The 26374-nt window shown below is 52.9% G+C and overlaps 1 protein-coding gene and 1 long non-coding RNA gene across 11 annotated transcripts in view; one reads left to right on the top strand and one right to left on the bottom strand.

The window, feature by feature from the left end:
• The window catches only part of CAMK2A (calcium/calmodulin dependent protein kinase II alpha), a 66103-nt gene that overhangs the window by 32350 nt on the left and 7379 nt on the right, over window positions 1-26374 (bottom strand). For 6 of the 7 annotated variants that reach the window (XR_003427724.1, XM_027081575.1, XM_027081577.1 and 3 more), the window contains exons 2-6: window positions 16973-17067; window positions 8981-9040; window positions 2173-2227; window positions 1219-1284; window positions 1034-1106 (exon numbers count right to left, since the gene is read on the bottom strand). Coding sequence is in view for 5 of the 7 variants with exons in the window: in XM_027081575.1 (XP_026937376.1) it covers window positions 1034-1106; window positions 1219-1284; window positions 2173-2227; window positions 8981-9040; window positions 16973-17067 (349 nt within the window). In the remaining 2 variants the exon portion in view is untranslated. Of the gene's footprint in view, window positions 1-1033; window positions 1107-1218; window positions 1285-2172; window positions 2228-8980; window positions 9041-16972; window positions 17068-26374 lie in introns of those variants that run through there. The other variant, XM_027081580.1, reaches the window with a different exon arrangement.
• Window positions 19263-26374, top strand: LOC113606862 (uncharacterized). 4 transcript variants are annotated; one of them, XR_003427727.1, is made up of 4 exons: window positions 19263-19590; window positions 21969-22072; window positions 22305-23353; window positions 25949-26374. It is a non-coding gene; the product is annotated as an uncharacterized LOC113606862 (long non-coding RNA). The 4 variants fall into 4 exon arrangements; XR_003427728.1 differs by lacking the exon at window positions 25949-26374 and adding an exon at window positions 25172-25647; XR_003427726.1 differs by lacking the exon at window positions 25949-26374 and having other exon boundaries at window positions 19296-19590; window positions 22305-22389; window positions 23042-25648.

Here is a 26374-nt window from a genome sequence, read left to right as displayed (position 1 = left end):
GAGTCACCTAGAAGGGTTAGGCAACCTGCAGAAGCAGGAGGTGCAGTGAGTGGCGTTTTGGTCCCAGCCCACCGGGAGCATGGGATCTGGGGTCAGAAGCCCAGGGCTCCAGCCCTAGCTCAGGCACAACTGAACTGCCTGTTCTCGGGCAAATCCCCTGGATTCTTTAGGCCTTAGTTTCCTGCTCTGCAAAATGGGGGTGGTGTTATGCAGCTACCACACACTGATGCCCTGAAGCCCAGCAGAGGACCACCGTGAAGCATGTGCTGACCGGGCGAGGCCGTGAAGCTGGTGTCAAGCTTAGACTCCACATCTGCTTAGTCCAGTCCATCTCCTTCAAGTGGGAAGAGGGAGGACGTGGAGGGCCCCAAAGCCTGTTTTCCTACCTCACCACTCCCCTCAGAGGCCCAGAAGCAAGACTGATAACGTGTCTGTGTACCAGGCACTGTGCTGTCTCCTTTTTTTTTTTTGGTGGTACGCGGGCCTCTCACTGTTGTGGCCTCTCCCGTTGTGGAGCACAGGCTTCGGCCATGGCTCACGGGCCCAGCCGCTCTGCGGCATGTGGGATCTTCCCGGACCGGGGCACGAACCCGTGTCCCCTGCATCAGCAGGTGGACTCTCAACCACTGCGCCACCAGGGAAGCCCTGTGCTGTCTCCTTTGACATCCTCAGCAACCCTGTAATGAGGTTGCTATGACAACCCCCACCATAAGGAAGCTGAGGCAGTGCAGCTAGAAAGTGGCCCAGCTGGGATTTGGACTCCACCAGAGCCAGCCTTGGTGGCCTAGCTGCCTCTCACCTGGCACAAAGCACCTGAGGCTGGGAATCGGGAAACCTGGGTCCCCAGCCCAGATGCTCCACCTCCCTGAGCCCGGTTTCCTCATCTGAAGAGTGGGGGAGATATTCCCCACCCAGCCCAATCCAGGGAAGCTAACGGGGTTCTGATAGTACCCCTGGCTCTGCAGGTGGAGGGAAGGGCAGGGGATGGAGGGGCAGGCTCCCGGTGAGCCGCACCCTCAGGTGGGTCGCTCACCTTCAAGTCCCGGTGTACCACCCCCATCTGGTGGCAGTGCAGCACGGCCTCCAGGATCTGCTGGATACAGTGACTGAAGAGAGAGAGGAAGGGGGCAGGGCGTGAGGGCGGGCCTCCCCTGGGGAGCCAGCAGGAGGGAGTGCCCTGCCCCCAGGCACCATTGCCAGGCTGCACCTGGCACTCACCTGGCATCTGCCTCACTGTAATACTCCCGGGCCACGATGTCTTCAAACAGCTCCCCGCCGGTGACGCTGCAGAGACAGGCACAGAGTCACTCACCCACAGAGGCCCCAGGTGCCACGTCTTTTGGAAAAGTCTCCAGGAAGCTAAGAGTGGGGCCCAGGGACCTCAGAACCTCTGGCCCAAAGGGAGGGGCCCCAGAAGCCACAGGGGTGCTCCCCACTACAACCCCCTTCCTGACTTCCAGCCCACCCTTCCACTGACCTCTCTCCCATCCACCCTCGGGGAGAGCCAGGCTGAGGTTAGAACTGGGGGTGAGATACTCAGAACACGTCATTATGACTCATTAGGCTCTTGGAAACCCAATGACTGGAGCTTTTTTGTTTTTTAATAGACTAGTTTTTGGGGGAGGGGGTAGCTAAATTTTTGGTGAACGTGGTGAAATTTTTTGTGAACGAATTTTTTGGTTCACATCAAAATTGAGCAGTAGGTACAGAGATTTCCTATAGCCCCGCTGCACATCCCCCCACCCTGACATGCACAGACTCCCCCATTGTCTCAAGTATTGTCCTTTACCCATGAGATCGGGAGCCACTGAGACCTCTCAGTTCATGTTTGCTTTTCATTCAATTGACTGGCTTTAAAAACTTTAAATTTATTCCAAAAGGAAACTTTATATCACCACTAGAAATGGAAGACCAGCATCACTGGCCACAAATAGAAACGAAACTAAATATACGATGATGGAAGTTAAAAGTGTTTGTTGGTGTGTCAGGAAAACCAGCCTGCACTGCTCAGGTGGCAGGCCTACCGTGTTTTGGGAAACTCTGTATCAGAAGAGGTAATTCAGCCCAACCTAGGAGGCATGTGGACTCTTCAGGCCAAGAGACCCAGTGAGGTCATCCCTGCCAAGGCTGTCCCCATCCCCACTCTACATCCCAGGATGGGGCCAGACTCACAGGTCAAAGATCAGGTAATGGTGTCCCTCCTCGGAGATGCTGTCGTGGAGCCGGACTGTAGGAGGGGCCAAGGCAGCTGGTTACGCAGGACACAGGGCTTCCCACCCCGAGCCTCCCTCTCACCCCTCAAATAGCCAACATTTCAGTTTCTCCGAAAGTCACGGAGCACAAGCCAGTTGCCAGGTGCCTTGACAAATACATATGAACAAAGGGTCACTGACATCAGGCATCCCCAAAAGATGCCTGGGCTTAAAGACTAAAGACTCCTGCTTTGGTCAAAGTTTGGTCCCCTTCCCACTGCAACCTTCAGTTTCCCTGCTGGGAAGGCCAGTGTCATGGAAAGACCTGTGGCTCAAATCTCTGCCACTATGCTAGCTGTGTGAGTTTGGCCAAATTGCTATCCCTTTCTGAGCCTCTCTTTCCTTGCCTGGACAATGAGAATGAAACCCCTGGACTCGCAGCCTTCTTGTGAGAATTCCACGAGGCACACAATCGATGTTTACTCAGTGCTGGCCCTGTGCTAATGGCCCTGCTCTGCTTCCGGGTCTGAGGTGACAGCAGAGCTGGTGGAGGGGGGAATGACATTGGTCCCTCAGTTCTGGCTGCTGAGAAACTGACATCTCTTCATACCTCATTTACCAAGAACAAAGGCAGAGCTCCCAGGAGCCCAGAGCTTCCAAATTACTCCCTGAGCTTCTGGGAAAAAAAAAGGGGGCCCAAGGCCTGGGGCTGACTCTGTGGTCAGGGTCCCACACCCTGCCAGCCAAGGACAAGTTCTCCCAGGACAAGTTCATGTCCTTCCCTGCACCACAACTTAAAAATGGCCGTGGAGGGGGGTGTGGGCTCAAAGAATTACGGTACATTGCACAATGGAAAATTACACAGCTATTAAAATAATGCGGCAGTTACGTATCTGCTGGTGTGGAATCGTCTCTAAATTATGCTGTTTGGTGAAAAAGCAAAGAGCAAAGCAGTATGCATAGTCCTTTTCTGAAAGGATGTATTTCAGCTTGCGTACGGCATAAGTCTCTCTGGAAGGATACAGAGATGTGGGCGCTGAGGGTGCCTTGAGGAGGGGAATTGGGACAGCTGGGGTTGTGGGTCGTTGTGACTTTTCTCTGTAAGCCCCAGTGCCATCTGAATTCCTGCCATGTACGTGTATTTCTGACTCAATACCGAGCCCCCGAAAGAGCTTGTGGCCCTCACATTGGCATATAAAGTTTGGAGAAGCAGGCATTAAATACCCCAGAGTGTGTCTACAGAGAGGAGGATCAGAGATGGAGGATGAAGGGGACACAAATTTAAATAAAATGTCTTTTAAAAATCTTAAATGATATATATTTATAAATAATGACTGAAAGATGTTTTTAGTATATGTGCTGCCGAAGCGAGCACCTGAAAAATGTTTTTAAACTACCTTAAGGCAAAACTAGAAAGCAGGTAGCCTGAGAGTACATATAATATAATCCTGCTTTAATTATTTATCAACATTTTATTATAAAAAATTTCAAACAGGGCTTCCCTGGTGGCCAAGTGGTTGAGAGTCCGCCTGCCGATGCAGGGGACGCGGGTTCGTGCCCCGGTCCGGGAAGATCCCACATGCCGCGGAGCGGCTGGGCCCGTGAGCCATGGCCGCTGAGCCTGCGCGTCCGGAGCCTGTGCTCCGCAACAGGAGAGGCCACAACAGTGAGAGGCCCGTGTACAGAAAAAAAAAAAAAAAAAAAAAATTTCAAACAGAGTCAAGTGAATACCCAAGTACCCACCACCTGGGTTCTATCATTAATGTCTTATTATACTTACTTTATTATATTTCTATCTATCCCTTCATCCTTTAACCTATTTCAATTTGTTAATGCATTTCAAAGCAAAGATAGGCTTGACTTTTGAAATGTATGTGTTTTGAACTGAGCATCCTGTATTTTCTGAGTGCAGAATCTGACAACTGTACATTGGTGCCCTGTCCAGACCCCCTTTAGTAAGATGGTGCAGCCATCCTGCAGTGGGTTGCCTTACCACACACAGCTGTCCTCCTTCTCTGGAGAATAGCGCACTGCTGACGGAGCCACCTTGCCCACATGGTTACCTATAGCCTTCAGCCAATGATGGACTAATGTGGGGAGTCAGAGTCTGTGCAAAAGGCCAGTCTCCTTTCCTCAAGGAGGGACAACTCCAGATGTTTATGTTCCAGAGGCCTCCCCACTGCACCCTCCACCTGGGACCAGGTCAGAGTTAGACTTGACCTGAGGCCACGTTTCTGCTCAGTTCCCTCCCCTCCCTCCATCCTGCTTCACCCCATCCCTTACAGGCTTCCCCTGGGAGCACACCCTCAGTAAACCACACGCACCTGAATCCCTGCCTCAGGCTCTGCTTCTAAGAAACCTGACCTGAGGTAATATGTTTAGATGTACTTGAGAAGGTACAGATATCAGATATTACATGGAAGCCTATATCATCAATGTTAGCTCTAGATGCTGAGGTTATAGGAGATACCTCTAAAATTATTAGTCTTCTCATTCATCTACCATTAACTTGCATTAACAGTGTATCAGGGCAAAGTTTTGAAAAACACCCTTTCCTCCAAGAGGATTCTTGGGCAGCAGACTCCTTCCCGTCTACTCTGCTCAGGTGTTTTAACTCCTCTTTCCTGAGTGTGAGAAGCTCTGAGAAGCCAAGCTACATCCAGAACCGTCTCAAAAAGAGCTTTTAGAACTGGGTCAACAGCCATTTCAGAGGAGCTCCAAGAAAACTGGGGTTCCAGATCTACCCTCTGGCCAGGAGCCTCAGCCCCTTTTAGAGAAGGTCCTCAGGGCTCAGGGAAATGGACAGAATGCAGGGCCGAGGGGCGTATCCAGAGCTGCCTGTAGCTCAGATGGTGCCTTTGTGCTGATTGTAAAAGGCTGGCCCTCTGCTCAGCCAGGTGAGGGGGATATGGGCTGGATTCCGGCCTCCACCTGCGGGATGATACTGGAGTTGGCTTCAATCCCCGAGAGATGGCTGCATCACGGCTCAGAGCTCAGGAGACAGGACTCCTCATTTCAGTGCTGTTTTCACACACAAAACCTCGCCTCCCGTGGATGGAAGCTGTCCTCAGGGAAAACTCAACCCAGAGCCCAAGAGAGGCAAGGATTCAAGGGCCATGGCCTATGTGACAGTCCCATCTCCTGGTGGGGAGACTGGCATGTGTGTGCTCATTGATTTATGCTGTCACTGCTTGTCAAAGAGCAAACAAATCTGTAACCTAGTTTTCATTTGTGTAGCTGGATTCGTGAACTTCTGACACTCCTGTCCTATTTCCAACAGTTACCATTGTTTTCTTTGAAACTGAAGGGTCTATTTGACCCCCTGGCCACTGCCCCGCCCCCCAACAGCACACTCCTGATAGCGCCTGATAGTCACAGAAGGACTGAGAACATGGGCTCTGCAGTCAGACTCTCTGGGTTTGCCTTCCGGCTCCACCTCTTAGAAGTTGTGTAACTTTGGGCAAATTACATAACCTCTCTGAGCCTCCTCTTCTAGCAGCAGTGCTAATACCACTGCACTGGACTGGTGTGGGGAGTTAATGCAGTGATGCTCGTAGAGCACTCAACACAGTGCCTGGCACTAGGAAGAACTTAATAAATGAAGACATCATCATCTTCATCACTGACTAACCTCACTTCCCTTGGCCACCCCAAATCACCTGCTAAACTCTCATGTTGTCTCTTGCTCCCTGGGGCGGCCTTTGGGGTTCAGGGGCGGGTCTGCCTCAACAGCAGGTGCTAATGGTACAGAGAATAGAGTATTGTCCTCCCCGAAGCAGGATCTAGGAGGTAAATGCTTTGTGCGTAGCACAGCTGGACCCACCTGTGCTGAGCCAGGGACCTCCCTGACCTAGTGCCCTGTGTGTGGCTGGGCAGTGGCCATACACAGGCAGCAGCCAGTGACCTTGGCTGGACTCACCAAGCAGCCTGAATAGGACTCAGCCTAGTTTCTCTGGGCACGGACCCACTTCTCAGGTTCTGCATCCACATCTGGACCTCTTTGCACTTCTTTGGGCAGATTCCAATCTACTTTGAACTGAGATGCTTGGAGGCTCAGGAAGCGGTACCCTCCAAGGACACTTCCAGCCCTAACAATAGCTTCAAGTTCCTCTGAGTGTCTTCCTGTTCTGGATCTCAGCTCTGCTCTCCACGTCCCTGTCCATCAGTCACCCCCACCCCCTCCCCACCATTTCTTTTTTTTTTTTTCCCTTTGGCTGCACCACACGGCTTGCAGGATCTTAGTTCCCTGACCAGGGATTAAACCCGGAACCCCTGCAGTGGAAGCAAGGAGTCCTAACCACTGGACCACCAGGGCAATCGCCCCCATCCTCATTTCTTCCGCAGAGACTAGCAGAGGCCTTGGCACATGGTGGGGCCTCGGATGCCCTTGACATCAGGTGAACAAATGGAGTAAATGACTCAGTGACGATGATGAAGATGATAGCTGCCATTTCTGAGATTTTACCACCTGCCAGGCTTGTGCTAAGTGCTTGACTTACAATATCTCACTTAACCCTCACAACAGTTCTAGAAAGTGAGTAGCATGATTATCCTCATTTCACAGAGAAGGGTACTGAGTCTGAGAGCTTCATAGCCTGCCCAAATTCAAACACCATATAAAAGGTAGAGCTGGGGGACTTCCCTGGTGGTGCAGTGGTTAAGAATCCGCCTGCCAATGCAGGGGACACGGGTTCGAGCCCTGGTCCGGGAAGATCCCACATGCCACGGAGCAACGAAGTCCGTGCGCCACAACTACTGAGCCTGTGCTCTAGAGCCCGTGAGCCACAACTACTGAGCCCACGTGCTGCAACTACTGAAGCCCATGCGCCTAGAGCCCGTGCACTGCAACAAGAGAAGCCACTGCAATAAGAAGCCCGTGCACCACAACAAAGAGCACCACAACTAGAGAAAGCCCGCACACAGCAACGAAGACCCAACGCAGCCAAAAATAAATAAATAAAATAAATAAATTTTTAAAAAGGCAGAGCTGGGATTTGAATCCAGGTGTGTCTGACTACAAACTCCATTCTCTAAACCACTGTGTTATATATAATGCCCCAAACTGACGACTCAAAATCTTCATGGCTCAAAGGAATGAGAATCATATGAAGATTTAGGCAAGAGGCAAGACTCCAGGTAAGGTTGCTCTGTGGGAGGGTATAGGCTGAGAAAAAGTGGAGCAGCTTAACGATAATAAAGCACTTACGGGGGGTTGTTATTGTACTATGCTTTATGTGATCATCATAATCCTACAAACTATGTATCATTTCCATTTTCCAGATGAGAAAATTGAGCTTCAGAGCAGTTAAACAACATGTCATGGATCACACAGCAATTAAGCAGCAAACCCAGGATTTGAGCTGCAGTCTGTCAGCCCCAGAGCCCATAACTTACTCCTCCCCTTTAGAGCTGGGAATGAGCGGGCGAAGGAGGAGGCAGCGTTGACCTGAGACAGCTGCAACTGTGTAGTGGCGCACGCGTGCGCGGGCGCGCACACACACACACACACACACACACACACACACACACACACACTCCCCACCTCCTTCCTCCAGGACTGATGGCCTTTCTAAGCACCATGGGATTATATAGTCAGAGACCACTCATGACCCCCTCCATTGTACAGTTGGGGAGCTGGAGGCCCAGAGAGGGTAGGAGCTACCCACGGTCATAAACAGGTCAGGGGCCAGGATCCAACCAGGGTTGCTCCCCGCCAGCCACCTTGCCACCCCTTCTCCGATTCTAGCCCTGGAACCTCTAGCTGCTGTGTGTACAGCTCTGCTCCTTTTCCCAGGCACTGGGAAAGGGGAGGTGCCTTCTGGGTATAAATAGCAGATGGAGATGCTTCTCTTCATCAGGGAAGTTAACCCTTGGGGCCCTGGACATAGAGAGATGCTTGCCTCCTGAGGGAGAAGGCTTGGTAGCTGTCAGAGCTGGAATGTTCCTTACAGAGCACCTAGACCTTGTTCCTCAAGTGTGGTTGGTAAGCCAGCAGCCGTGGCATCACCTTGCAGTGTGTTAGGAATGCAAAACCTCAGGCCCCATCCAGACCCACTCAACCAGAATCTACCTTTTAACAAGATGCCCAGCTGGTCCAGACAGTCCCCTCCTTGTGAAGATGGGAGAAGTGGCTCAGAGAGGGTAGTGCTCCTACCCAAAGTCACACAGCCGTTCCCTGACAGAACTATATCTAGACTCTGCACTCCCTCCCCTCCATGACTCAGAACGCTGCCAGGCTGGGACACAGCCCCCCAGTTGTGCAGGGGTGGGGGAGGGGAGGTCAGGTAGCGATGTGCTCTTTCAGCGCCATCCTGCCCGCCCTGGGCTCAGCCGCTCCATGCAGCCTGCGTTCAGTCCACCCTGGGCAGGGGCCGCGTTGGGGCCGGCCTCGGAGAGGCCGGCGCTGCAGGCCTATGCAGGTGGGCAGGGCCACGGAGCCAGGCTGACTCAGCGTGGGGGTAGGTTTAGGGAGTGGGCTGCACCGGTCAAGGCCAAGCTTGGCCTATTTTCGTCTCTCTCAGAGCTTGGGGAGTTTTCCTGAAACAGCTTTTCTGAAGGAGGCTGCTGGCAGCGTGGGCTGGGAGGAAGGGCCCCTTCTTCACCTTCCCCCCCACAACCAAGCTGCTCTCCGAGGAGCACGGAAACCAAGACACACCCTTTCCCGCCTCTATCGCCTCAGTCCCCGAGAAGAGAGCAGCTACCCGCTCCCCTCAACAAACACCTACCAGGGCAGGTCGGGGAGCTGGGCCAGGCCCCACCTGTACCCCTCACCCATCCCCCATGCTCACCAATGTTGGGGTGCTTCAGCAGGCGGCAGATGCGGGCTTCACGCTCCAGCTTCTGGTGGTCTGAAACACAGATGCCCAGGTGAGTCCAGGTGAGGGAGGAGCCTCCACCCTTCCCATCTCTCCCTCCTCACAGCCTCCACCTCCCAGGGCAGCACCTGGGCCCCGGGCAAGCTCGCCTGCCTTTTGGGCAGAGGCTCTGTGTCCTCCAGGAAGGCAGTGGGCTGCAGCGAAAGGGAGGGAGGCTGGGTTTGCAGTGACGCAGAAGTCCCTTCCCCTCCCTTGGCTTTCAGGGCTCTCAAACGAGGGGCATCTTTTTCCTGTATCAGAGCCAAGCTCCAGGCAGCCTGGAACATCCCCACTCCCACAACAGGCTCTAGCCGCCCCTCCTCCAGCCCTGCCCCTCACACTACACCCCAGACGGACTGAACTGCTGAACTTCACCTCTCCAGGCACGCGCTGCTCAGCCCTCCCACTCTGGAGCCTTCGCAAACGCGGTTCTCTCAGCTTGGAAAGCTCCCTCTCGGCCTCCCACCTGTTCCTCACCGGCTGTCATTCACTCCTACCCATCCTTCGATGTCGCCCTTTCCTGGCAGCCTGCCCTGACTACCAGCTGGTAGGGGCTCCTCCTCTGTGCTCTCGGGGCCCCTGGACAGCACGTCCCATTCTGTCTCAGGGAGATCGCTGTCCTTGAGGACGAGGACTTGGTCTCTGTTGTGCCTGTGGCATCTACCCAAATGCCTGGCCCATAGTAGGTGCTCAAGAAATAACTGAATGAAAGAACAAACGACTGAATGAACGAAACTTTCTAAGGGAGTGGGAATTCTCTGCAGGAGAAGGGCCATATTAATTCACAGAAGCCGCCTCCCGTGAGAGGAGGTGGGACCAGGCACACAGAGAGCCCCAAAGGATCTGCAGGTAGAACTTGGCCATGGCAGCCTCAGGGCTTACTCAGAGATCTCCCACCTGCTTCTCAGGACTTTTGTCCAAATCCCCTGGATTTCCCTGCCCACCTGGGAGAGAGGCCTTGCTTGGGGTCTGCACCTGTGGTCTCTGATACCGAGGCTGCTGAGAGCAAGCACACCCGTGACCCCACTCAGTCCTCCCAACAGCCCTGGGCGATGGGCATCACTGTCCCCATTTTAAGCATTTTGCAATTTCCTTTTTGGTGCTTTTCTCCAATTTGGTATTTAATGCCTTAATTTTAAAAAACAAAACAGTATATAAAAGGAGCCAGTCGCAAATGTAGACGATGTAAGCCCTCATGACAGTCCTCTGAGGATGGCGCTACCACTGTGCTGGCTTTACAGAGGAGGGAACAGAGGTTCAGAGAGATTAAGTATCTGGCCCAAGGCCACACTGTGGTGAGCAGTGGCCGCACGCTTTGTACTCAGGCAGTCAGGCTCCAGGCGTAAGCTTTAAAACCTTAAGTCAGGGAGTTCCCTGGTGGCCTGGTGGTTAGGATTCCGGGCCTTCACTGCCGTGGCCCAGGTTCAGTCCCTGGTCAGAGAACTGGGATCCCGCAAGCCGTGTGTCACGGCAAAAAACAAAACAAAACAACAACAAAAAACAACCCGGTGCTGTCCCATTTTCCACACCCTGACTCATCACCACCTCCTCCACCTGCCCCCTATTCCCGAATGGGAAAATTGAGGCCCAGAGGAGGGAACTCACACAGACACTCAGAAGCGGAGCCAGGACTAGAACCCCTGTCTCTGAATGGCCCCTCCAAAGCAGGTGGGCACCAGGGAGGATGATGAGGATGGAGAAAGTCCCAGCCCTGTCTCCAGGCAGCCAGCTTCCCTCTCCCCTTCCCCCTCCATTAGAGGAATCACCAGCCGTCCTCCAAGGGCTGCAGAAACCAAGATCAATACTAACATGTGGCTTTTCCATCAGCAAAGCAATTAAGACCAATCCTTCTTCCATAGAGTAGAAGCTCCACTCCCCAGCTAAAGGCGGCTACAGGCTAGGGAAGGGGAGGCTGGTCCAGGCTTAGGGGTATCCCCCGGTTCCTCTTCCCTCTCTGCATCCTTCCATATCCTCCAGGGCGGGGGGAGGAAAGCTGATTCCCAGGCAAAGGAGGGGGATCCCCATCCAGGGCTGGTCAAGGTCCATCCCTGAGCTGAGGAAGGCTGGACCCTCCCCAGCTCCAAACCCTGCCCCCCACCCACCCATCCCCAGCAGAACCAGAAACCAGGCAGCTCAAAGTGGGGCCTATCAGTGGGGGCTGGGGGCCTCCTGACCCAGGCTACACATTCAAGGGATAAAGGATCTAAATCCAGAATTCTGATGTTTTTCTCGATGCGAGGTCACCCGGGAGCAGAGCTACACTGACAGGATTGAAAGAAGAAAACGTTTGTCACACAGCTTCAAATGTGTGCCTGGGGACTTCCCTGGTGGCTCAGTGGTTAAGAATCCGCCTGCCAAAGCAGGGGACACGGGTTCGAGCCATGGCCTGGGAAGATCACACATGCTGTGGAGCAGCTAAGTCTGTGCGCCACAACTACTGAGCCTGTGCTCTGGAGCCCGCGAGCCACAACTACTGAAGCCCACGAGCCTAGAGCCCGTGCTCTGCAGCAAGAGAAGCCACTGCAATGAGAGGCCCGCGCACCGCATCGAAGAGTGGCCCCCGCTTGCCGCAACTAGAGAAAGCCCATGCACAGCAACGAAGACCCAATGCAGCCAAAAATAAATAAATAAATAAATTTATTTTTTAAAAAAAGAAAATGTGCCTGGTTACCAGACCTCACTGCTGGAAAAGCTAGGAACTAATTCTTTTTATAAATCTTGTAATCATCTTGTGCATAGTACAATTACACTGCATTGCAAATTTCAGCGCTAAAATCATTAATTTGTTGAATGTAAACATGTACTTTATACAATAACTTTTGTAACTCTGAAATGTTTTCATTTTCTAATATGTAGGGAACCTCAAGAAACGTAGGGACTGAGTTCCTCTTGACCTCTGAGGCCTTGCTCCATTAGGCAGATGGGGAAACTGAGGCCCAGTGCTAAAGGAGCAGTCTCTTTATCAAAATCAAGGTGGTCATCAAAGTGATCAAGCCTTATTACAACTCAGAGCTCTGAGAAACTACTCCTGAACACTCCCCCCAACCCCCAGCCAATAGTCCTGGGCAGCCACAGACCTCTTATTAAAATATAAATTAGATACTGACTTCAAACTTGCCAACAGCTTCCTAATGTACTTATAATACAATCCAAACTCCTCACCACATCCAGGAAGACTGCTGGGTGCTGGGTCCGACCTCATCTTGGCCTTGAAGCTCCAGCCACACTGGCCTCCTTTGCGGCCTCAGGCACTGCAAGCCCCTTCCCACCTCAGGGCCTTTGCACCTGATGCGCCCTCTGCCTGGAACACTCTTCTCCTGGGTCTTCTCATGGCTGCCTTCTTTTCAGGCAGGTCCCAGCACAATGTCACCTCCTCAGAGAGCTTCCCCGACTGCCTTTTCTGAATGTCCCTCCAGCCCCATCACTTCCCCATTACCCTGTCTTATTTTCTTTGTAATACTCATTGCTACCTGAAATTACCCAGCTTACTTGTGTGTTTAATGTTCTTTTCAGTCTCCCTCCTGTAGAAAACAGGTGCAATGAGAGCAAGACCTTGTCTGTTGGTCTCTGCCTTGTTCCCAGGGCCTAGAGCCACACAGCAGCTTGTCCAAGTTCCCATAGCCAAGAAGTGGCAGAGCTGGGATTTCAACCCACGTTCATAATTACTGTACTATATTGCCTCCCATTCTCATAATTGATAAATTAATCCATCCAGCTCAGTAGAGGCCCATGACGGTGAGGGGTCTGAGAGAAGCTAGTCTGCAGCCTCCTGCCTGGGTACCAGGAAGACTTGCTCCCAATGCCCATTATGATAAATGCTTTGTGAAGCTTCTCCCTCTGTCCCTTGGGGCAGGCCTGGGGGCAAGATATTGGGGTTAAGGGGGCCAGCCCTGCCCAGAGCTCGGCAGGCAGCAGGTGGGTGGAAACTCTGGGGAGAGGTTCCTGGGGCCAGACAGTACCAGCAGGGCAGAGCGGGGCAAAGCAGAGCCCCGGGAAGTGCAGTCAGGCAGCCTGAGGGCTCTGCCTGCAGAGGGGGTGGGCTCTAGCAGGCAGGTGGGCAGCGGGATTCTGGCTAGAGGCACAGGAACCAGGGCAGAAAATAGACCTCTGAGTCTCGGAACAGAAAATGTCCCCTCCCCCCACAGGTCTTCAACAAGCCTCCAGATCCTAAGAGGTTGGAGAAATAATCCCGAGAGCCAGGAGTGCCGGGCAGGGGCGGGGAAGGAGATGAGAGAGACCGGAAAGACGTGTCTTACTGCCTCTTCAAAGGCTCCCCTGCATGAACCTGAAGCTCAGGGGCAGCCTGAATGATCTCACCCCATGCTTCCCACCCAGTGTCCTGGGACTGATGGCCGGGGAGCCGAGGAAGTGACCCCTCAGCGCTCAGGTGGACAGTGGGGCTAACGGAGGTCGCTGTATGAGGGCCACTCACCTCTGGCGGCACCAGCCACATCCGCTTGCCCAGCGTGCCCTAAAACGTTGATGAATTCTGTGTGTGCCTGCCTGGCGAGGCTATAGCTAGGAAGCTTCCAGAGCCCCTGGCAGGGAGCTGGCGCTGAGCATGTACTGGCTGTTGTCACTGCTGACAGGACTTTTTAAATGCAAGAGCTTGGGCCTCACCTCCTGAATCCCACACCCTCAGGGGTGGAACTGGGGCAGCTGTATTTTTCAAAAGGCCCCCAGGGGGATTTGGCAGGGACTGGGACAGGAAAATATTTTTACCTTCATTTCATGTCTTTATGGCTTCCTCGAATTGTTTATACTATGAGCACTTTATATAAAAGAGTAGTTTAAAAATAGACACAAAAATTCTCTCCGGGGTTTGGGAAACGCTTGATAGAAGAGGCTGACCCCGTGGAGAAGGGGAAGACACAGCTCCCTGGGGAGTGAACCGACACCCCACGGGGGCGTGCCCCCCCTCTGGGAACTGCCAAAGTCACGGGGGTGGGGGGGGTGGGGGGAGTGCCAGCAGGAGAAGCTTGGAACGTGTTGGCAAATATTCAGCATCAAACCAGTCCCCACCCCAGGCACTGTGAGCGGCAAACAAAGAAACCTGCTAAAAGAAGCTCTGCCCCTCATCTCCTGCTGGGGAGAAACGCGTTGGCAGTTGGCAGACTTCTTTGGGAAGGTTCTCTCAGAAGCTCCCCACTCCCACCCTTCACATTCACCTAGGCCTGAGCGCCTTCCTCCCAGGAGCTCATAGGCCCCTCAGATCCAGAGAGGGGGCAGTTACTGCACAGCCCAGAGTCTGCACTGTCCCTGGAACGCTTAGTCACCTTCCAGAAAATAGGCAATGCTCCCTCCATGCCCCCCATATGCATCTGTCTCTTTCTGTCGTGTGCTTGTGTGGATGTGGCTCTGAGAATGTGGTGAACTGGCCCAAGATTCCCCAGAATCCAGGGAGGACCTTGGTTTCTTTCTTTTTTTTTTGAGATGTTTTTGATGTGGACCATTTTTAAAGTCTGTATTGAATTTGTTACAATATTGCTTCTGTTTTATATTTTGGTTTTTTGGCCACAAGGCATGTGGGATCTTAGCTCCCCTACCAGGGATTGAACCTGCACCCCCTGCATTGGAAGGCAGGAGTGCCTTAACCACTGGACCACCAGGGAAGTCCCAAGACCTTGGTTTCTGACCCTCCCTCATTTTGGGGGCAACCCAACCAATCACCCCAAGTCGTGGCTCTAGTCCCGCCCCCTCTGTATCTCAGGGATTGGGACATCTCCCTTGATCAATAGTGATGTAAAGCACAGAGAGGGCACCAGACAGCCACTAGTCACACAGCAACGGCAAGGCAAGTCCCAGCAACTGGGTGAGGCAGCGCTCCTACTGGCCTTCCTGCCAGCCCTGGCTCCCTGCCCCCGGCTCTGGCCCTTGACCTTCCACAGGTCTCGCCCTTCCACGCCAGCGTTCATGTGGACTGTGTGGCACGGCGGGCCCTGGTCTTCAGAGCACCACCCCCACCCCCAGTGCAGCCTCTCCTCCCTGAAGGACACTGGTCTGCCTATGGCGGGGGGGTTCAGTAACTAGGAGAAAGCACTGGGCTCCCAGCAACACTGAGCCAGAGAGATGAAAGGCAGCAGCACACAGTCCAACACGGAACATGCTGGGAGGCCTGCGGGGGACAATGGGCATCCTGTGCCAGCCTCTGTGAAATCCACACCTGCTGGGCCCTGGCCCAGACACAGCTGCCACTATGCCAGGCAAACACCTGGACACTTCACCAATCCCTCACACGATGTCTTCCACACTGCACAAGCCATGGGCTGCACAGAGCGCACCTGTACCCGCCTCACCCAACAGAACGTCCTCCACCTACTGCGGGTCCCCAAGGCAGCAAAGACCCACCATTCAGAGCGGAGATCTTTTTTCTCCGGTACGTGGGCCTCTCACCGTTGTGGCCTCTCCCGTTGCAGAGCACAGGCTCCGGACGCGCAGGCTCAGCGGCCATGGCTCACGGGCCCAGCCGCTCCGCGGCATGTGGGATCTTCCCGGACCGGGGCACGAACCCATGTCCCCTGCATCGGCAGGCGGACCCTCAACCACTGCGCCACCAGGGAAGCCCTAGCGCGGAGATCTTTGAAGATAATCCTCCCCAACGCGCTGACTATGGTCACCACCGTTACCGCCCTAACCACATGCTAAGGGAAAGAAGCAAAGCTTCTGTGCAGGCGTTCCAAGTTTTAACGTCCATACAAATCACCAGTGTCTTGTTAAAATGCGGTTCTGGGGCTTCCCTGGTGGCGCAGTGGTTGCGAGTCCACCTGCCGATGCGGGGGACACGAGTTCGTGCCCCGGTCCGGGAGGATCCCACATGCCGCGGAGCGGCTGTGCCCGTGAGCCATGGCCGCTGGGCCTGCACGTCCGGAGCCTGTGCTCCACAGCGGGGTGGGGTCCGCGGCGGTGAGAGGCCCGCGGCGGTGAGAGGCCCACATACCGCAAAAAAACCAAACCAAACAAAACAAAAATGCGGTTCTGATTCCTTATATCTGGAATCATGGATTTGCATTCCTAACAGTCTCCTGGTGATGCTGACGTTACTGGTTTAGGACCACTTCCTAATTAGAATTACCTGGGGATCATTTCCAACACCCAAGTCGCAGCCCAGACTAATTAAATCACAACCTGCGGGATCCAGGCATCAGGAGTGTTTGAAGCTCTCCGGGGGTTCCAGGCTTGGAAGCCACCGTCCAAGGGAGTATATAGGGACCAGAGGGTGGACTGGTTTGGTTGAAGCCGAGTGCACTTGGAGTTCACGGGACACTGGTTGAGCCCCCAGACGCGTCGGGCGCCGTCCTAGGTGCTGGGCGTATGTAGGGAATGAGACCCACTCCCACCTTCTTGGTGCTCATGGTCATGAGGGAACATAGACATTAAACAAGGCACCAAGCCAGTCAATGGGATAGCTCCAGGTTGATAGAAAGCCACAAAGAGAGGAAACAGTAATGAGAGATATAAAATGGGGAAGTCCCCCTCAGGTCTGGGGGTCAGGGAAGTCTCTCAAAGGATGTGACATTGAACTGAGACCTGAAGGTTGAGAAAGAGCTATCCTTGTAAGGAGCCAGGTAAGAGCATCCAGGTAGAGAGAAAGGTAGGTACAGAGGTCTGGTGGTGAGAATGGAGGCAAGCGGCAGAAAAGCAGGGAAAGGAAGGCCTACCTAGCACCTTAGTCTTTACCTGCACGGGTGGATGAGGGGCAGAGAGCCTGGCTTGTGGGAGAGGCTGTGGCCTCCAGCCCAGACCCTCTAAGGAAGGAATATGGAGGTGTCTATTCTCATCATACCCACAGGAAGAAGAGCCCCCACCTCTGACAGCAGCAACATCCAGGCGGACAGACCCAGATCCTGGTTCTAACCCAAGGGGTAGAGGGAGGGCTGAAGGGAGGAGAGCCCCGGAGGGCAGGCCAGGCACAGATCCACCGCCTACCTCTGGCCGAGAGCTTCTTAGTGTTGATGATCTTGGCAGCATATTCCTGGCCAGCCAGCACCTTCACACACCTGCGCACCACTGAGAAGGCTCCCCTAGGACAGAGAAGGCAAAGAGGGTGAGGGAGGGCCCAAGGGCTGCGTTCCCAAGAGACACCACAGTTCGTGCAGCTGCACCGTGCTGGGAGGAAGCCCTCGCTCAGTGCTGCTTGGGCTCGTAGGGGCTGCTGGGGCCTGATTCAGGGACGGAGCAGGCCCGGAGACCCAGGCGAACCACTGGTAGTAAATCTTTAGGAGCTTGGCCTCATGAGACATGAGACTTGTAGAGTCCTAATAAGTTAGGTTCACCAAATTCTAAAACATTAGAATCATGCAGTGTTAGAATCACAGAATCTAGGTCCCTGGAAATTTTCAGTTTTTTACTCTTTGAGTAGGTAACACATTGACATGGTTCAAAGTTCAAAAGGTACAAAAGTGTAGATAGTTAAAAGAGTCCTCCCCATCCCTGTACACTAGTCTCCAAAGTCCCCTCCCAAGAGATGGCCAGTGTTACCAGAGCATCTTTCCACAAATACTCTCCCCAATACTGGATACTGGACCTTGCATGCTGTTCTACATTCTCCTCTTTTTCAGAATTTTTTTTTTTTTTTTTTTTTTGGCGGTACGTGGGCCTCTCACTGCCGTGACCTCTCCCGCCGCGGAGCACAGGCTCCGGACGCGCAGGATGTGCAGGCTCAGCAGCCATTGTTCACGGGCCCAGCCGCAACGCGGCATGTGGGATCTTCCCGGACCAGGGCACAAACTCGTGTCCCCTGCATCGGCAGGCAGACTGTCAACAACTGCGCCACCTGGGAAGCCCCAGAAATTTTTTAGAGATCCTCCTTCTGTATTATAACATAAAGAGTTCCTATTGTAAATCAACTCTACTCCAATAAAAATTTAAAAATAAATATATGTTTTTTAAAAAAAGTTCCTCATTTAATCATGTGGCTGTCCTATAACTTACCTAGCCAGTCCCCTGTCGATGGGCAATTAGGTTACTTCTGATCTGTAGCTATTACAAACAGTGCTGCAATGACTAATCTTGTATGCGTGCATTACAATTACATTCCCCATGTGTACAAGTGTCTTCGACTAAACTTCTAGAACTGGTATTATTTGGTCAAAGGGTAGGTGTTGTGTGGTAATTCTGGTAGATAATGAGAGATGATCCATCTTAGAGGTGTACCAACTTACTTTCGTACTAGGATGTGAGGGGACCATTTTCCTCCACCCTTGTCAACACAACGTGTTATCAAACTTTCATATCTTTGCTAGTGAGATGTGGAACGTGGTGACTCAGTGTAGATTTGATTTGGAATTTTCATATCAAGAGCGAAGCTGAGCAGTTTTTCATGTTTTAAGAGACTCCTGGGTTTTTATCTTCAACGTATTCATGGCTGGGAGAACTTGGAGCAAGGGCTGTGGGTTTCACTGCTCATAGAAGACATTGTTGCCATGTGGAATGTGGCCCATTTCCCAGATTGTTTGATTTTTCGAGAAAAACTGGAAGTCTGGGTATTTTCGTGACATTTCCCAATTTCTAAATACTGGTACCTTATTCCAAAAAATTTAAACACAGTATTTTGCCAAACAAAACTAGTTTGAGGGCTAGATCCGTCATCTAGGTGCCATGTTATACCCTCCACCACAAAGGTCAGCTGGTCCAACCCCTTCACATCACAGAGGAGGCCCCCTAAGGGGCCAGACACTACCTGTGGTCACCACCATTACCACCTTAACCACAGGCTAATGTCAAGAAGCAAGTCTCCTGGGCAGCCTTCCCCAGTTTTAATGTGCATAGGAATTACCCAGGCATCTTGTTTAAAAGGCAGATTCTGATTCCTTAAGTCTGAGGCGGAGCCCCAGATTTTGAGCTTCAGTGTAGCTCAGGGTAGATTGATTGCTCAAGGTCACACAGGCCAGGTCATGTCTAGAACTCAGGTATTTCCTCCCCCAGGTTTTTGGCTTCTCTTCCACCCAGGGAGCCTGCCACTTGCTGGCCTGAATGCCCAGGCTCCTGAAATGGCCTCACCCCACCATATCCTCCAAACTTTGATCCCCTCTCCTAAGCACACAGGCAGGTCCAAGCCACAAAAATGAGGCTGATGGGAGCTGGGGCGGACACTGGCAGGCACTGGGAAAGCCCGCAGGCTGGCGGAGGTGCTTGCCCTACACACACGCCTGGGCGTTGTGTCACTGGCTTCTTCGTGTCCGGGCAGCATGAAGGGAATGGGTGGGAAACTGTGGCGAAGGATAAGTAAGAAAGATCTGGGAGGAGGGCTAGAGACCAGGAAATATGACCTCATAGGAAAGCTGAGGACGGCCAGAATTCATGGGCACAGCAACAGACCGTCCATGGGGTGTGCAGCCCTGCCTGTCCTCCACCTGGAGAGAGCAGCAGACCGGGTGCCCCTCCCTGAGAAGCCTCCTGGCGACATGTCCCGTTGTTTGTGCTCCCAGAGCACCCCACACCTCCCCATCTAGCCTAGGACTGGGCTTGCTCGTTCAGCTTGTCTGTCCACCAGACGGAGGGTTCCTGAGGGCCAGGACTGGAATGTTCTCCACACCCATGCACAGGTACCCAATGCTACCTACCAACAGGGCCTCCATAAATGTTACTATAGGAACAGGAGGCAGATTTAGGTGAGAGGTTCTGAAATGAGATGGGGAGAAGATTTCAGTGTGGGGTTTTAGGAATATGAACAGGCATCTGAGGAGGGTGCGCACACTGGTCTCTCAAAGGTGCCCACCCTACCCAAACAGGGAGGTTTCTGCCCAGTGGGAGGCCACGATTCTCAGAAGCCCCAGGAGAGAGAATGTTTCAAGGGGTCACTTCTGGGAAAGGTTTTGCGAACTCCAGGGAGAGGAGGAGCAGAGAAGGAGGGCTTGTCTCACTCACCAGCATCTAGCTCATGGTTGGGCCAGAGTTGGAGTTTAATTAACTTGGATGGAGGGATGGATGGATAGAGTGAGGGAGAAAGGGAGGATGTGAGGCAGGGAGGGAGAAATATAATTTCTCCACTAGAGAAACAAAACTCCATTCTAGATAAAGACATTAGATCGATGGTTATCAAACTGGCTGTTTCAGAATGCCTTGGGAATCTTTTTTTTTTTTTTTTGCTGCATTGGGTCTTCGTGGCTGCGTGCGGGCTTTCTCTAGTTGCGGCGAGCAGGGGCTACTCTTCGTTGCGGTGCGTGGGCTTCTCATTGCGGTGGCTTCTCTTGTTGCAGAGCATGGGCTCTAGGCATACGGGCTTCAGCAGTTGCTGTGCGTGGGCTCAGTAGCTGTGGCTCGCGGCTCTAGAGCCCAGGCTCGGTAGTTGTGGCGCACGGGCTTAGTTGCTCCGTGGCATGTGGGATCTTCCCGGACCAGGGCTCGAACTTGTGTCCCCTGCATTGGCAGGCGGATTCTTAACCAATGCGCCATCTCTTTTTAAAAGATTCCCGGACTTCCCTGGTGGCGCAGTGGTTGAGAGTCCGCCTGCCAATGCAGGGGACACAAGTTCGAGCCCTGGTCCGGGAAGATCCCACATGCCACGGAGCAACTAAGCCCGTGCGCACAACTACCGAGCCTGCGCTCTAGAGCCGCGAGCCACAGCTACTGAGCCCGCATGCCACAACTACTGAAGCCCACACGCCTAGAGCCCGTGCTCTGCAGCAAGAGAAGCCACCGCAATGAGAAGTCCACGCACCGCAATGAAGAGTAGTCCCCGCTCGCGGCAACTAGAGAAAGCCCGCACGCAGCCACGAAGACCCAATGCAGCCAAAAATAAATTTCAAAAAAACAAAAAAAAAACATATTCCAAGGCATCTCCCAGACCTACCAAATCAGAACCTTCAGATGCAGGCCCAGAAATCAGTATTTTCAGTTAACAGGCTGCCCAAGTGATTGCTTCCCAGCCAGCTTGGCACTGCCCTGCCCGCCTTCTGGGGAAGTCCTGCTAAATGCCTGGTCCCCCTAGAAACCAGCATTGATGGGCCATCACATGGGGCTCTGTGCAGAGAGGCTCAAGAGGCTCTATGACCCGGGGCTCTGCCCCAGGAGCTGAGGACTAAGAGCCATGTCTATAAAACAAGAGAAGGCACGTTTGCTGAACTTCCTCCTCAAAACACAGCACCAAGATTTGTGTAAATCCCAGGCTCTAACTAGGGGTCCAGGCCAAGGGCGGAGCAGCGGCAGGAACTCTGTGTCTCTGAACGTAGGCATATGCATTTTTTTCTGGGGCAAGAATGCATAGCTTTTAGCAGATTCTCAGAGCGAGGAGTTTATCAAATCCAGTTCAGGGCTACTGATCCAGAGAACACCAGCCTCTCACATACCCAGAAGATGTCCTCCCTTCAAATGCACATTCACCACTGAGCTCCTTGGCCCTCACAGCAACCCTGTGAAGTTGGAATTATGATCCCCTGTTTCACAGATCAGGAAACTGAAGCCTTAAGGGAGGAGGCATAATCCTCTCGAGGCTGTGAAGAGAATCCAGGTCACCTGCCCTTGTTCTTCTGACTCCACCAAAGGCAAGAGAGTGTGACCCTGAAAAGCAGGGGCTCTGGGCTCACAAAGCCTTGTGATCTGATCGTGACTGAGCCCCGACTGTGTGATATTGAACTTGGCCCTTCAACTGTCTGTTTCCTCCTATAAAATGCGGTCAATAATAATATCTCCTTCCTGGGTTTGTTGGGGAGGTTAAGGGAGGTAACACATGCAAAACACTGGGCACAGTGCCAGGTACACAAATGCCTGAATGGGGCGAGGAAAGGGTCTGGGCCAAGGAGCCCCTCTTTCTACCTACGCAGCCTCAGGTCTCCATCCACAAGTGGAAAGGCTCCTCCCGGCCTGTCCCGGTGCTGGGGATCAGGGAGAGGAGGGGCAGAGGAGAATCTGCAGCAAAATGAGAGTGTGGGCAGCAAGCTCGCAGCCCTAACTTCCTCTCTTTTTTATCTTTTGTTTAAAAAAGGCATGTTTCTGCATTCTCGTCCCGCATGAGCCAGTGGCCACAGCCCAGCAGCCTTGGCAAAAGGAAGAGCCAACCCACTCCTCCCACGGCCCTGAGCTGAGCAGGTGGCCAGTGGGTGGGTGGGTAGGAGCCTGGAAACAGGACAGGGTGGAAAAGGGGAGGAGGCCAAGGTGGGGAGGGCAGGGTGGGAGGGAGCGACCAGGCGTCCCAAGAGGAAGGGATGAGGCCTGCAAGCGAGGGCCCTATGTGAGTGGGGGATGTCCATGGGGGGTACTGGGAGTGCCTGTGACAGCGTTTCTGGGTGCAAAGTGTTCGGGGGGGGGGGTCTGCCCACAGGTGTGTGTCAGCAGCCCATCAGTGCCCTTGTGTATGTGATGTCAAGAGGCTCTGGGTGTGACAAAGCACACGTGCGTCACCCTGGGTAAGTACCCATGTTAGGAGAAGGTCACAGAATGTGGGCAGGGAGGGGTGTGTGTGTAAGATAGACACTGGAGGGACGAGACCTCAGCTCTCAGCCCTGCTGGGAGGTCTTGGGCAGGGGTCCAGCCCAGCGTGGGCATCAAATTCTTCATCTGCAACTTGGGGGGTGGGGTGGGCGTGGGGCTAAAAGGTACACAGGCCTTTCCACCTTCAATATTCTGTAGCGAGCTGTCCAACAGAACTTTCTGTGATGATGGAAATACTCTGTGTTGTCCATTATGACAGGCACTAGCCTCATATGGCTATAGAGCATTTGAAGTGTGGCTAGTGGGACTGAAGGACTGAATTTTTAATTTTATTTCATTTAAATCATTATAAGTGACTAGTGAACACCATATTGGATAGTGAGGTTTTATGTGGATAAGAACAGGCGCTCCTGAACCAGGCAAACCAGAGTTCAAATCGTGGTTCAGCCTCTTACCAGCAAGTTATTTAACCTTGGTAAGACTATTTCCTCCCCTGTAAAATGTAAGTGAGAATAGTACCCACCCTGAGCAGCTGTTTCAAGGATCCAGTGAGAGAGTAAGGTATGCAGTGGGTTTAGCCCAGTCCCTGGAGTATAGTAAATGCTCAAGAAACAACACCTTTTATAGGCATCATGATCTCCGAAGTGATGAGAACAGCCAGCATCATCAGAGGCAAATTGGACCTTGTCTGCCAAGCTCGGGGAAGGAGCAAGCCAGGACAGGAGGTGTGGGGAGGCCATGGTGAGGGGGTGGGGTGCTCCCCAGGGCCCAGCAGCCTGTCCCTGGATATGAGCAGGCAGGGAGGCCGCACCTGGGTCTCCGACTGACGGATGGGGAGGTTGCCGTGATAGTGGGTCCAGTGTGGCTGAGAATGTGTGGACGTGCTAATGGGCCGTGAGAAGCAGGATTCACCCTGGGAGATTGCTTCTCAGCTGCCTGGTAAGCAGAGTGTCCTAGGAGCTGCTGGCTGCCACCCACAGCAGGCTCATCACCCTCTCTGGCCTAAAACACCCCAAAATGCTGACATGGCTGCAGAGGCGGCACCAGGAACATTAGACGGGGACTCAGGAGGCCTGGGTCCTTGGCTGCCAACTTGCTTATCCTTCCATTTGAAAAATGGAGATGAGGAGCCCCAGCCCCATTTCCTCCTGGGCCAGCTGTGAGAAGTGTCTGCTACGTAGTGATAAGAAGAGGTTCCTGATACCCAAGACTGGTTACTGCCAACTTCCCCTAAAGGAACCCTCCCCTCCTTTATGCCGGAGCCTCCCAGAGCCCACGGCATTTGCCTGCGGGTGTCAGCAGACGGGGACACTGCTTACGGGGCTTCAGTCACCGAACCCCCTCTCCACTCTGCCCTCCTTGGGGGTCTGATGAGCAGGAGTCCTGACAATCTCTAGGGTCTTCCCTTCATTGGCTGCTTCCTCAAACACACCCAGGTCTCCCACATTCTGCAACAATAAACAACCTTCCTTCTCCCAAACTTAAAAAATTGAAGAAAAAGCAAGAGTGTTTCTCTCGACCCAGCAACCTGGGCCACTTCCTTCCTCCCTTTGTTGCTGCCAAACTTCCAGAACAAGTGTCCGACATCCACCGCCTCCTCTTCCCACCTCCCACACTCCATGAACCCACCACAATCTGGTTCCCACCTCCGGGCTCCCTGGAAGAAAAGTTGTGCCAGGCCCGTCCCCCGAGCCCCCTGCCAGCCCCGGCATCCCCCACTAGGTCTGATTGATCTGCCTAGATTGCCCCACTGACCACCCAGCTTTGAGACCTAGCTTCCCTCTTCTTTCTGCCACACTCTCCCCGGACCGCCCCCGCCACTTGCTGACAGTGCTTTCACTTCTTCATCCCTCCTCCCCACAGCATTGCTGCTCCCTGCTCGCTCTCCACCCATTCTTACCTCTTCCCCCTCCATCCCTTCTACCCAGGACCATTAGCTGGGATTTCTGGGGAGGCTCTGGGCGTTCACGAACACACCTAAAACTTCAACAAATTTATTGTATGTCTGTGCGTTGTTCTGGGCAGAGGATGTATATTTTTCATTAGCTTGACAGAGGATTCTCTGACACCCGTCCCCCCAAAAATGATGAAAGCCACTGACTATCACCCAAGGTTGAAATCTTCTTCTATACCGCTCCTCCTCTCTTCAGAATGCTAGTCCCAAATTTCTAGCTACTCACCATCTTGCCTGGATGCTATGTGATAGGCACCTCTTAATCAAAGTCCACTCTCCTCCCCCCAAATCTCCCCACTCTGGGTTAATATACCTAAGCATTCTACCTCTCTGAGACAAGCTGGGGTGATTTCAGAAAGTTCCTGCTCGGGACTTCCCTGGTGGTCCGGTAGTAAGATTCTGTGCTCCTAATGCAGGGGGCACAGGTTCAATCCCTAGCTGTGGAACTAAGATCCCAAATGCCACATGGTGCATCACGTGGCCAAAAAAAAAAAAAAAAAAAAGGAACGTTCCTGCTCAAATGTATACAGACCTGTTATCTCTAAGAGGATTAGCTTCCAATACCTCTTGGTGGTCAGTAACTTACAGCCCAGGTTAGCTGATCTGATCACTTGGCAAAGAGCAAGCCCTGGGGGCATGGAACCCAGAGCAGATGGAGTTTGAATGGCTGGGGGAAGGGACAGAGCTGGGGCTGGCCACCAGAGCAGCTCCACCGCAGGGGTCAGAGCATGGGCCACACGTGGCTACATCGGAAGCTGCAATAGTATCTTGCCATTGAGATCCATTCTCTCCCCATTCTACAGATAAAAAAACTGAGGCCAAGACCTTGAACCCAGGACTCCTGACTCATCGTCTTTTGCTCTTTCCAATACCCCATACTCTCGCATCAGAGGGCCCTAACTTGGGGTCCACAGATGGGCGTTAGGGTGGGAGGATCTGTGGGAAATATTATACAACATTCTGTGAGTTGGAGTGAGTGTGTGTTTTCAGGGGTGACTGTGGCTCATATGAGATTCTCTGAGGGCTCCTAGATTCCTCAAACAGTTAAAAATCTGGGATCAGATTTGTTCAGAAATGAAATGAACATCTTGGTTTCCAAAACACCCACCTCTACATACTTTAAGCAATTCCCTTCACTTTTGGGGGGACCTCAGTTTACCCATCTGTGAAATCAACTGTTGATCATTTTTAAGCCCTCTTTATTTTTTTTGTTTGAAGCAATAGTATCATTTCTTTTTTTTTTTTTTTTTTTTTTTTGGGTTCACGGGCCTCTCACTGCTGTGGCCTCTCACGTTGCAGAGCACAGGCTCCGGATGCGCAGGCTCAGCGGCCATGGCTCACAGGCCCAGCCGCTCCGCGGCATGTGGGATCTTCCCGGACCGGGGCACGAACCCGTGTCCCCTGCATCAGCAGGAGGACTCTCAACCACTGCGCCACCAGGGAAGCCCAATAGTATCATTTCTTAATAACAAACAAACAAAACACAGCTATGCAGGTCACCAGACGGCAAATAAAGCTGAGATGGTAGGGGCTGGCAGCTCAGGACCCCTTCCACTTCTTTTTCTCTCTCTTCTCCCCAGCTCAGCATGGCAGCTCTGCCCCAAACTCCACAAACTAGCATTTGAGAGCCAGAAAATCCTAGGACCTTTTTCTGAAACCACACATCCCTCCCCAAGCCGCTGCAGCCGCCCACTTCCAGACTCCAAAAGATCCTGCAGGGACACAGTGTCTTCAAGCTATCCTGCACACCCCCCAGGCCTGCCGTGCGCCAACCCAGCAGAAGTCTTGTGGGGGACACAGAAGGCCTGGGAACCAGAAGAGTCTCTTTGCTGCAGGGAACATTGAACCAACAAAAGTTCCAACATATTCCTTGTTTGGGCTATGCCTGGGTTTTCTTGAATGGGTTACAAAAAGGAAAAAAAAAAAAATCCACAGGTGGTGGTGTGATGAATTGGGAGATTGGGATTGACATATATACACTAATATGTATAAAATGGATAACTAAT

The sequence above is a fragment of the Aethalodelphis obliquidens genome, unplaced genomic scaffold (genome assembly GCF_003676395.1).
Source record: "Aethalodelphis obliquidens isolate GAN/ISIS:26980383/991018 unplaced genomic scaffold, ASM367639v1 scaffold45, whole genome shotgun sequence".
In the NCBI taxonomy this organism is placed as follows: Eukaryota; Metazoa; Chordata; class Mammalia; order Artiodactyla; family Delphinidae; genus Aethalodelphis; species Aethalodelphis obliquidens.
Note: the sequence above shows the minus strand (reverse complement) of the source record. Positions and strands in the feature narration are given on the sequence as shown.